We start from the raw sequence: 12,285 nt of genomic DNA, 5'->3' as shown, positions 1-12,285 counted from the left end.
TCTTATTGCATTACAGAATAACCAATGACTGTTTATTTTTTATTACAGTATTTAAAACATGTAGTTATTGCCATTTATATTGTGGAGTTTGCAGAATTATCAATTGTATAAACTAAACCTTTAAATTAGCTTGGTGTGAGTACTCTTTAATGCTTTAGTAGGGTAAGGGGCTTGTAGTTTGACTTATGACCTCAGGTTCTCTGTAAGAGTTAGCATATTAAACTGATTCTGGCCTCTCCTTATTTATTTAATTGGGTTAGTATGTCCATAGCTTGCTTGATTTTTTTTTTCTTAATTATTTTTTATTGCCACAATTCCTAGATAAAGCCTTGCTTTAGGAATTTTAAATGACTATATTTCTTTATAATATTCTGAAATAAAATAAACAGAATCCTGTAGTTAATTTTGCTTATCATTTTTAATACCTCATATTAAGGATTCTCAGTTTGTCATTTAACTACATTTTCTCAAACTATCAACTCTTAGAACTTGTGTTTCAGGTGTCTCTATTTTTCACTCCATTATACCCATTACCATCTATGTGTTTTGCATTTCTGGCTATGAGAAATGCTGAAGACAGACCGTCCAATTTTGGGAAATAACCCATCCCCTGTAGGAGAGTCTTGTCAACTCTCTATAATAAACACTAGATCTGTTACTGGTTAATGAAAGGACCTAGGAGTATGGAAGGTAAAAGAAGGACCTCAGATTAGAAATATAGAGTCAGTTATGGCCCAAGCAGTAGGTCTTTATCTTCCATCAACCAATGATTAAACTGCCTTTTAACAATGGTCTTGAATCCTTTGCTATTTTTTTAAGTGCTCATTTTGAATTCAATTGTCCATGAAGAGGGAGAATCCAGTGGTGTAGTAATGTAGATTTGCATTTCTTACAGACTGCACTATACATTTTGTAGCTGATTTACCATTACTTGTGGTAATCAGATTTCATTGCCTTATATATTCTAGATTTACAGTTATTAGAGTAAATGATTTGAAGAACAACAAGGGAAGGTGAAGTGCAGAGAACTCTAGGGTGTGTGTGAATCATCCTCCTACACTACAGAGTATTTCTTTGGGACTTTACTCTGATCCTAGAAAGTAATGGAAATCTGAATGTCTGTTTTTACATCTAGTAGAGTGCCCCCCAAGTCAGTGATATGTTGTTTCATACCTTATTGAATTTATAATTTTAACACTTCGTTGGAAGTCATACTTGAAAAGACAATTGCTCCCTTACCCAGTGGTTGATCAGAGGATGTGGGAGCACTTCTGAGCCAGTAGAAAGTAATATCTGCAATGTTCCAACAATTTCACTATAAAGCATCCAAAGTTATGCATGTATGTGTTATAGTGGTAGTATATAATAGATTATTAAAACTTGATACTGAACTTGAGTTATTAGGGTTTAAATAAAATGAGCTTAATAACTATACATTTGAATGTTTCTTTCCCTCATTTTCTAGGCTTTAAATAGGTATAATAAGGAATATGTAACTTGAATTAGTTCTAAAGGTTGTCAAACCCCCTACAAAGGAGGACAAGGGTTGAGAAGGGGGTTTGGGCCTAAAATAAAAGATCCATCATTACCTCATCACTGTCCTCAGTAATTTCCCTTATGTATTTACAATAGTAGCATTTAACTTGGAATTTTCATGTAGAATGTCTGTATCAGTCCATAAAGAATAAGATACCAAAGTAATCAATACACTGGAAACCCTGCAGAGCGAGCTGTTAAGTGAAGTGCTCCGTTGTCTCCACCACTACCTAATGCAGTCTGGAGTGGTGAGTGGAGCTTGGCTGGTTCTCCAAACCTCTCATTTTGCAAATAAGGAAATGAGGTTTTATGCTAGGTGCCCAAGGTAGTTGGAGCCATTTCTGTATTCTTTGAAGTATCTATTTTTCAAATAGAAATGCTGTAAAAGAAAAGATAGGTTGTGCTGGAGACAAGATGACCACTAACAGAGAAGCTAAGAGACATGTCACCAAACTTGCCAGAGGGAATAATTCTGATGAAGACTAATGTAGGGTTTCCTGCCAGCTGTAAAGAAGCAGGCTATAATTTTAAGATGCTTTAGTAATCTGAATTTCAGAAGCAGATAAATGGGATAGGTTTGTGTGGCAAAGTTGAGTTTTGATTCCCGCCCCCCCCCCCCCCCCTTGATACCAGGGATTGAACTCCAGCATTTGACCACTGAGCTACATCCCCACCTGTTTTGTATTTAGAGACAGGGTCTCACTGAATTGCTTAGCACTTCACTTTTGCTGAGGCTGGCTCAGCTTCCCGAGCCACTTGGATTAACTGGTGTGTGCCACCGGGCTGGCCAAAGTTGATTTTTAAGAAAGGATTTCATTTTTTTGAGAGTAGAACTGAGCAAAATGTGATTTACCATAGTTCTGAAAAGTTAAGTGACTTGTATGAAACAACATACAATGCCAGGAAACGGTGCAATTTCAGGAGAGGTCTATGTAAATAAAAAATTTATGGCTTAGGCCACCACATTTAATATCTCAGTGATTTTTCTGCAATATTGTTTAGATAAGGTTTTGTTTTTATAGAAGTTATATGTATTTGGAAGTACAAGGAATATGTAAGAAACAATCATGTTCTTTAAAGGTTAAATTCCAAAGATGAGAATATGGTTAATTAGTAAATTACATTTTCTTTAACTGGAACTACCAATGTTTGTATTTCTGCTTTGTAATACACACTGATTTACATTAACTTAAAAATTGACCATATCTTTGAAATCCCCAAGCCTTTATTAGTTTGACTTTTGAAATTTCATAACTCCAGGAAACAGAAGTGACTTCATCTGTGGAAATAAGGTCTCATCTTTTAACAAGGGTTTAAGTACATCCTGGCAAAATTACAGATTTTCAAAAACAACCAAGAATGTAATTGTAAAATGAAGTCAAAATGCAAAGAGATTAAACTGATGTGGGTTCTTGATTTGGCATCCTTTAGAATTTATCTTTGGTATTTTGTACATTTTGCCTGGGATGATGTATGTATGATGGAAGTGGTTTGTGGTTATGTTTTTAGTTAACAAAGTTAGTATCTAATCAAAGTGGACTTTTTACATCACAGAGTTGTTTGTAGTTGTTGATGTTTTACACTTATTCTCTAAAATCTATATTTACTGAAATTTGAAAGTAAGTTTTTTAAAGTTCACATACTTTTAAAGTTACACAATACCAATCTTTGGGGTTGTGTACTATGCACTGATTTTTTTTTTTTAAAGAATCAATAATTACATTTTACATTTTCCTCCAGTAAAATGGTTTGGATGTGAGAATAGCTGATTTACTCCAGATGGTATTTTTGGAAACTTAGTTATTTTTAGACAATACAAATTTCCTTTATTTCCTAGCTTACTTGGAGAAAGGATATGAAGGAGTTAGGAGGTCACAGCTTAAATTTCACAGTGTAAGTTTGCTAAATGTGAAAGGTACTCAGTTCTTTCAAAAATTAATTCAGCTAGTTACATAGATTTAAGTGAATTCCTTATTTCTTAAAGCATATTAAACATGAGTTCATTTTTACTATCTTCATGAAGTTTGAGTAATTGTGCCTGCCTTTTCCTGTCTTTTTAGTCTTTCCTGGTAATGGGCCAGAAAGTTCAAATTGTACTATTGTTGAGTTTTTTTTTTTTAATTCCTTTATTTTGCTTGTTTATTTTTATGTGGTGCTGAGGATCAAACCCAGTGCCTCACACATACGAGGCAAGCGCTCTGTATTGCTTAGCCACAACCCTAGCCCCTGTTGAGACTTTAAAAAAAAAATGTATTTTCTTAAATTGAAGTCTTATTTAAAACGAAACGTTTTCTCTTCAAAGATTTTTTTGCACACCTTGGCGTGTTTTATCCTAACAAATTAGTCTTCAGAAATTTAACACACTCCAGGTGAAGTATGCATTAACTTATGTTAATGTTTCAAAAACCATGGCACTCTGAAAATCCCCAGATTGTTATATGGAGTGTATTTAAAAACTAATAAGCAACTAAATAAGGTGTCTTAACATACATATCTTCTCTTAATGTAGCTTAGTGGGAATTTTGGGAATATGTCTGGTTTCTTCCTTGGAAAAAATTCTGGCAGGGACAGCATTTAAAAACAAAAATTTGGTTACACAGCATATTTTATTGTTTAATTTTTGTTAAACTATGAACTGTACATTTGATATATGCCTTATTTTTGGATTGTTCTCCATGCTGCTAGGCATTTTAAAAGATCCTATTTTGGGCTTTCTGACTGGTTCTGGGTAGGTCGACGTGTGCTTCAAAGATGCACAGAAGTAAAACTGGGCGCTAGTGGGCGCTGTGGTTCCGTGGAAGTCATTGATGTGGAGCCCTGCAAAGCCGTTCTTTGGGCTAGCAGTTAACCGATCATCAATGTAATGTAGAATTCCTTTCGCTTCTCCATTTTGCTGTTTTAGACTCTGAATAAGAGATACTGGCGTTGACTTGTACATCACACGCGGAAATCTGCACGCGTCACCTGCTGACTTCCTGGTAACCTTGGGCAGCAGGAGCCTCTCCCTGAAGCTAGTAGGCGAAAGTCCTGTAGTAGTGACATTTGCAGGCAGAGCCTAGGAGGTGCTGTTTTCCCGGGAAGTGAGGAACGGAAGGGAGACGTCCCTGAGGAAAGTGCAGGGGAGAGTGGGAGGTACAGACATCTCGCCCTAATTATACGCTGCAAATTCCGGCCCCGCGTCCCCCGGAATCATTTCGCATTTCTCGACGCTGTTGACTTAGGTCGGACCCGAGTTGACTGTTTAGTAACAAAATCAAGTGAAGCAACGGAGGGAGCCAGGGAACTGTATGCGCGCGTGTGCCGTGTGTTAGCCCTACACAGGAAACGTTTCGTTTTAAGTAAAACCCAAAAGGAAAGCCAGAGCCTTCAGCCCCGCCTAAGTGAAAGCTTTGCCTTTCAGTAGAAGTTAGGACACTTGCCAGGCAATGGAGGCGTGCTGTTGGGCGCGGCGACAAAGGCCAGAGGGCAGCCGGGCGCGGGGACAGGTGGCCCGTCACGATCGCCCACTCCCCCTCGGCCGGGTCCATTTCGACGTTCCCACCACGCCTGGGAGGCCCTCCCACCGCTCTGGGGGCGCCCCGTGCACACACCGGGCCACTTCTCCTAGGTCCTGGTCGGCCTCGCGGCTCTCAGCTCGGGGGCCGGGGGCGGGGCTCACCTGTCAGCTGGCGCCCCGCCTCGCGGCGCCCAATGTCGGGCGGGGGTGGCGAACAGACGGGCCGACTACCCAATCATCGCACCGCTGCTGCAAAGCGGGCCAATGGGCTGCGCGTCGCGGGGCGGGGCCCGGTGTTTATAGCTCTCTGACAGCGCGCGGGCCGCGCTGACTCTCCTCGGCGGGGACGGCGGCGCCGGCCGGAGCGAGGATCTGCGCGCGGAGTCGGTCCCGGCGCCCTCCCCGTACACAAAGGCCCGCGCGCGTACGGCGCCCGCGGCAGAGACCGAGATCCCTTCTACTTGCTCCGCGGGCCGGGAGCTGCGAGGACTGAGGAGGCTCCTGCGCGCCGGGAGGCGCCCTTCTCCACTCCGCGCTCCGGGACATGGAACCGCGCCGACGCGGCGCCCGCGCGCTCGGGCTGCTGCCCGCTCCCCTGGATCTATAGTCAGAGGCGGCCCTGCTCGGGACGCTGTGCCCGCCGGCCCGCACCGTCTCTCCGCTTCTGGCCTTTGTCCCGGCCCAGCGCTCTCCTTTCCTCCCTCCGCCCGCCTGCCCGCCCGCCGCGGCTGGCCTGGCACCCTGGAGCCGCACGGGAGCCGGCCGTCGGAGCTGCGTCCGGCGCGGCGCCCCGGAGCCCCGAGCCCGCCGCGCCGCCGCGCCCCGCGCGAGCGATCCCAGCCCGCGCCCTGAGGGCCTCGGAGGGCAAACGCATCTGGCCTCGGCGACTGTTGGAGCTGCTCGGCGCGCCCCGGAGCTGCCTCCAGGCGCTTGTGGTCTTCCTTCTCGTCTACCCCGGAAAATTGGGGATCCCGCCCCGAATCCAGTCTCTTCGCGTCAGGAGTGCGCGGAGCTGGGAGCGGCTTGGCCATGGCCGTGAGAAGGGACTCCGTGTGGAAGTACTGCTGGGGAGTTTTGATGGTTTTATGCAGAACTGCAATTTCCAGATCGATAGTTTTAGAGCCTATCTATTGGAATTCCTCGAACTCCAAGTAAGTGGCGTCCGCGATCCCCCTCGATTCCCTTCCCGGGGTCCGCTGCGCCCTCCCGGCGGGAGGAGGGGTGGGCCCACTGAGCCTCGGAGCTTGTATCTGGAACCCGGGTCTCCTGTTCCCCACACCCACCCTGCCATATTTCACTAGGTGGAGACTAGCTGTGCTTTTCAGCCCGAGCGCCGTCTCCAAAAGGCGCATTCTCCCTCTTTTCCTCTCCTAAACGCTTCAGGGTGCTAAAAGCCCCTGGCGGCTCAGGTGGCACGTCCGGGAAGGTGTCGGATGGCGATACCTGACTCACTTCTTTTCGAGGACGAAGGAAGTGTCCACAAACAGGGCAGACCAATGCGCTGCGACTGGCGGGCTCCGGAGACCGGCGGAGATGCTGCGCTTGCAAGGAGCGCTGGCGCTGCGGGCCCGGGCGCCGCGGGCTGGCGGGCAAAGGGGCCTGTGAGTCTGGGGCAGAGGAGTACAGCCTTGGAGAGGGAACACGGGGTTGCTGAGCTTCCCGCAGCGTCCAGGAGCCCGCGTGCCTCGGCTCCCCACTAGCAGCCCGAGGGTGCGGCGGGGAGTTCTCTGGCTCGGCAGGAGAACTCAGGCAGCGAGCCCTCTCTTTTCCGCCTGAGGAGAGGGGCCTTAGATTTCTCCCAGAGGGCCCTCCGCACGTCAGCTTCTCCCTTCGTTTATATATACCGATGGCCCAGAACTCTGCGAGGTCCCAGTAGCCGGCTTAATTTCGCATTTTCTGCAAAAGCTTAGGGCCCTGCCCAGTCGACACTTCTCCAGAAGCCTTCACCTTTAGAGGCCCTGGGTCGAAATAGGATTCTTTGGATGAGAGTTGGCTTTTATCAAACAGCCTAGAGAAAATCAGGCCTGTGGAGAGTAACTTTCAGTTTGAGCTATCAGGGTATATTCAGAATTTAGAAAATGCATTCCCTCCATATATGTATGTGACTACACTCGTAGTCATCTGTGCATTCGGTGCTGCATATCACCTCATTCTCAGGATATATTTCGAATCAAAGCCAAAAAGTGTTTTATAGAATCTTGGAATTTTAGCCCTGGGAAACTTGGGGAAAGTATGGAGGCATTGCCTAGTTTCTGGAGAAAATATTTGAAATCAGAAGCACAATCAATGGCGTATTTGAAGTTGTGCAAGTGGTGCATGGAATTAGGAGTAAAGAGAAAGGAGATTGATTTATAAATTACGTCTTTATTAAAGAAATGTATCCTCTCTCTTTGAAAAGATGAATTTCGAATTGCCAACATGTTAGCTACAAATGCTCCCACTAAATGGGCAAAACATTACATTTATAACTAGCTTTAAACAGAAACTTCTTGCCCGCTGTTCAATGGATGGTACTTTCAAACACTGCTCATATTTAAAAGTTGCTTAATGCAGCCTCCTTCCATGTAGTCTGACCTTGTATAGTTTTGGTTTTAATTTTTTAAAGTAAGATATGACATTTGCTGTACTGGCGGTGGCATCTTTACCAGGAGAACGAATCCTGAGGCACCAGGTGGTGCCGGAAGGCGCCTGGCTGGGACCTGCGTGCAGTAGCGGCCCCAGTCCGGGCGCGGCCCGGCCCTGCTCGCTCTGCGCCTACAGAGGTCACTCTTCCATGCCGAATGCTCGCGGGTCGGCCGCGCCCCTCCCCCAGGCCGCCTGCTCCGCTCCACTTTCCACTTTCACTCAGGGCTCTCTTTGGGGCTGATTCTTTTTCTTTCTGTCTTTCTATCCGCATTTAATATATTTAAGTCGAGTTGAAAAAATTACACTTAACTCCTTCAGCGGTCAGCTCTCAGTATCTTTGTGTTATTATTAACCAATAGTTTGTGTGTCTCTGGGAGAAGGATTAGAAATGCCTACTGAGCGGGGGACAAGGATTATTCCCACCCAAGGTTGAAATGGTAATATTTTCTCAATATGTTGGAGGAGGAAGGTGACTGATATTCATTCAGTCCCCGGCCTGAGCTTTAAGTCTATTTTTCCGAGCTGTGGCCACAGACTGGGAGACCTGCTAGGGGCCTGCGTTTTGGAGAAGCCACCTCCCTGAGCTGCTGCTGCTGCGTGGGTGTGATTGCTCCCAGTCCTCCGAAGTGAGATTTCTTTCTAAATCCCTGGATAATGGCTTGCCTGGAGGACTGGATAAGGTTTCTCTGAAAAAGATCTACTTTTGGAAAGTATGCAACTGAATGCTAGCTTGAAAGACCAGAAAGATATCTTCCTGGGGGACAATATGAAAGAGCCATTCTTGAGTTTGAGGCTGTATAAACTCACCATGGTGCCAGGGACTTGCTTCACTTGGAGAAGTTGCATTTTTATTTCCAGGGAAAAGTTTCAAGCATTAAATATAATGTAGCACAAGGTAATCAAAGGCATCCAAGTTTCACATCACTGTATCTGAACTGTGAAACAATTCATTTGTAACGAAGCAACCATCAGCAATTAGATTTGTTTCATTTGGAGGTCAGTTTTTTAGCAGGTGGTACACTCAGGGAGCAGACAACAGCCGTTTGCATACAGGTCCAGAAAACCCTTTGCAATTTCAGCCTCTCCATAACTACTTTAATAACATTGTCTCTGCTTCCATCCTGAGAGTTTCTGTAATAATCAAAAGAAGTTCTGTGTACTGAAACATTAGTGGCTGCCTGTTAGATTATTCACATGGCATCAATAGGTAACATTTAGATCCTTCAACTTTTTTTTTTTTTTTTAAATGGGGAGAACAGCAAAACCTAGCTTCCATTTCTAATTAATATTTCAGTGGGACTTTTTTTTTCTTTTTGCTAAAATAAAATAGTTGGTTTTTAAAAAAATCAATTTCACTTTATGGTGAGCAAATCTATACTGATATGGTATTCTAGAATGAATTACATTGTTGCAAATTTCAGTAGAAGATTAATTTATTATGTCTAGAGTTGCTATTCCCTATGCATCACAAACTAGTTACTTAATAAAGCATTTGCTTTTCTCATTAATTTTCCTTTTACATAATGCTGAATTCCTGATATTGATTGACTTGATACAAAAGAATGGCTGGATAATATCCAGATAACCTATAATACACGGGCCTCACCCCAGTCAGGCTCCGAATAAATACAGAGCTGCCAGATTGATAAAATAAACTACAATGGATTGTGCTGTTTAAACAGCCCATTCAATAACATATATACGCCAGCCTGCCTTCCATTGTGTCTGAAATTCTTATTTTTGTAGGTAAACAAATGCACATTCAGCACTGATTGAATAGCTCCTTGAACTATGCTCCACAGTTTGCGTGTGGGTTAATCTTGTCGGGTTTTAATATAGAGAGAAAAAAGCACAAAGCACCAGGGGTGGAATTGTGAGTGCTTTCACATCCACATTCCTCACGTTTTGTCAGGATGATAAACTGTAGGTAATGGACTGTCGTTGTTTCACAGGACAACTGAGCCAGGCCGAGCACAAAGACAGAGCTAAAGCGATATCTTACAACATGGTTGGTAGCCTTCTATTCAGATGAGAATTTATTTGGGAATCATGTGTCTCGGGACTGCACTTTTTAACCTCAACAATTACAGCTTCCAGCCTCTGAAACAGAAGCTGGAGGTTAAGATGGTTTGTTAAGCACTTGGTTCTAAACCTTTCACAAAAGCATAGCTGTTGACACTTGTCCTACTGATGCAAAGAAATGCAAATGACGCCAACATTCCTTAACGTTTCTGACCCTTGAGCTAAATAAAGTGTGAGTTCAGGTGAATTAGCCATCACCTGGAGACAACCTAAAACTACATGTTGGAATGCTTGGTTTGCCGGTAGAGTCAGCAGCGGAAGAGCAATTGTATATTTATATTAACTACCCCAAACCTCCTGTGTGTGCATTTACTGAGCTAACCCCCCTGCCTGGTGGATCAGCAGCATAACTGCCTTCAGAGGGACGTTGTCAATGGAGCAACTAAACCTTGCCATCTTGTCTTGCACTGAATATTTCAGGTCGCTTCCAGAACTTCATATGACACCTAACTGGGAGCTACATTTCACAGTGAGCCCACCTAATGTGACTGTGGTGGTGCGTCACAGCAATGGGAGTGGCAGAGAGAAGGAAATACAGATGGTAGACCCCAATGAAAACATTTCTTAGGAAAGATTTTCTTTAACATTTTATAGAATTTTTTTTCTCTTAAAACATTTAATTGCAAATTGGACAAAAAGAAGTGCTCTTGTAGGAAAGATGATTAAAATGGCCCTCATGTCTTGCCTAATCTCTGCCTTCTTTTGCTGCTGACATAAAGAACCTGTTTTTCAGGTCACTTATTATACATCTACATAGATTTGCTTATGAGCTCACCCTTTGTGTGGTGGAGGAGAGCCTTAAAGAGGAGTGTTCAACTGTTTAAAATATTTTGATTAAAATATGCAGGACCCATAGAACTATAAGCTTCTAGTCAGGAATTAGCTCTTTCAGGGAAGAGCTGCCCCCCTTCCCTTCAAGGGGGGAATTAGAATGGAGCTGGGGGAGAAATAAGAACAGCAAAGAAGGAAGGATAGCAAATGGGACATGTTCCGAACAGCTTGGAAAAACTCCTGTGGCTTCATTGTCTCTATAAAGCCAAAGAATACAAAGACATCAGCAATTCAGCCCTTCTCCCATGATGGAAAATGGAAGCCGTTGACATGGCTCCCCTGTTTAACTTGTTTAATTCTCATTTTAAATTCAGCACTGTCCCAGCCGTGTGAACTCTGAAGATTTCTTTAGTAATCCATTTTGTAGTTCCGAATCAAAAACAAAGTGAAAGGGTCTGACACAATTTGCTTTTATTTTTAGGCAAATCAACCCTGGTCATAGTTAATAAGGGGATTACAACCCAGACTAGGTCTTTACAGATGTAATGTAAATCAAGGGCAGAGCATAAAGAAACTGATCCCTTTTGATTGAAGTATGGTAAAAAGGCCTAGAGAAACTAGCAGCAGTAATCTGATTGTATGGCAATAAAACCACCATTTTCTGTCTTTCAGATAAAAATAATGTGGTAAATCCATGCAGTTCATGAGATGTAAAGGCAGATAAAGGGAAAGCCATGGCAACATATAGATGAGCTTGATGTTAGAAATGACACGTCTCTGAAAGGGTGCAGAGCGCAGGCCCTTGCTCGGGCTGTTGGGTATTATGTGAGAGCCACACAGACTTGGAAACTGGGATTACAAACTATGAAAGCTCCGCTTGTGGTCTGGGGTGGCTGGAGCCGCAAAGAAAAGCTGCTCAGTTCTTGCTCATTGGTGGAGGATAATATGGCCAAGGTAGGTTTCATTGACTGCCTTTTTTAATAGATTGAGATTGGGGCTGATTAAAACTTCAGATCACTGCAGTCGTTAGGGCCTGGAAGATTTTCCTTCTTAACTCCTGGCCTGGCAGCCCAGCCATCCTGAAGGATTAGCCGCACTTCGCAGTTGGTCCTCGCCTTCATCTATTGGGGCTTCAGGCAGGGCCCTGCTGGGCAGCAGTGGAGACCAGGAAGGATAGGTAGGGCTGGGTTATCTGAAAAGAAAACAGAGGCCTTTTGATGCTGCCATCTCTCAGAGAGGCACACGTCAACACGGCCCTTGGCCCCTCTTTCTCCCAGCAGCGCGTCTGGGAGTTTGTCTCTCTGCACCCTGGTAAAGAAACGGCTGAGCCATCTTTTAAAGTAGGGATTTAGTTTAAATTCAAATTAATACATCTCAGATGTCAAAAACTGTGAACTCTATCTAGAAAATGTGTATTGTCACTTTTGAGCTGGATGGGATATGGTCCTTGGTGTAAGTTACACTGTTATAAAAAGGACAGTGTTGCCCAGCTTTTAAGTTAAAAACAAAACTCTCTGCACTCTTGACTCTTTTCCCCCTCTGTCCTGAGCAGCTTGGCAAGTGGGCTGGGCTTTTTGTCTTTGCTGCCACACTGCCACTTTAGTCTTTAAACAAGACAAACCATGGGTTCCATGATTGTGTTACATGCAGAGTGACATCCACGGTTGGGTCAAGCCAGAAAGGAAATATTGGCTTTATTGCCTCCCATTTGGCATTAGAGAAAAGTGTCAGCATCTCTTCAGGAACTCTAAGACTCTGGAAGTACTGCAGACTGC

At 44.1% G+C, this 12,285-nt stretch overlaps 2 protein-coding genes across 3 annotated transcripts in view; one reads left to right on the top strand and one right to left on the bottom strand.

Annotated features, from left to right (window-relative positions):
• Window positions 1-5,259: 5,259 nt before the first annotated feature.
• Window positions 5,260-6,063, bottom strand: LOC139705525 (basic salivary proline-rich protein 3-like). The gene has a single exon (XM_071611767.1). The coding sequence runs from the start codon at window positions 6,061-6,063 to the stop codon at window positions 5,260-5,262; it is 804 nt and encodes a 267-aa protein (XP_071467868.1).
• Efnb2 (ephrin B2) overlaps window positions 5,975-12,285 on the top strand; it is a 42,745-nt gene continuing 36,434 nt past the window's right edge. For both annotated transcript variants that reach the window (XM_034635954.2, XM_027938921.3), the window contains exon 1: window positions 5,975-6,183. In XM_034635954.2, the coding sequence (XP_034491845.1) occupies window positions 6,062-6,183 (122 nt within the window). In that variant the 5' untranslated portion in view covers window positions 5,975-6,061. The remainder of the gene's footprint in view (window positions 6,184-12,285) is intronic.

The sequence above is a fragment of the Marmota flaviventris genome, chromosome 4 (genome assembly GCF_047511675.1).
Source record: "Marmota flaviventris isolate mMarFla1 chromosome 4, mMarFla1.hap1, whole genome shotgun sequence".
NCBI lineage: Eukaryota > Metazoa > Chordata > Mammalia > Rodentia > Sciuridae > Marmota > Marmota flaviventris.
The sequence above is the reverse complement of the archived record's forward strand: the minus strand, read 5'-3'. Positions and strand labels throughout refer to the sequence as shown.

What these genes read in the sequence shown, in the direction of transcription:
- LOC139705525 (XM_071611767.1), bottom strand. Translation starts at nt 6,063, where the DNA reads ATGGCCAAGCCGCTCCCAGCTCCGCGCACTCCTGACGCGAAGAGACTG.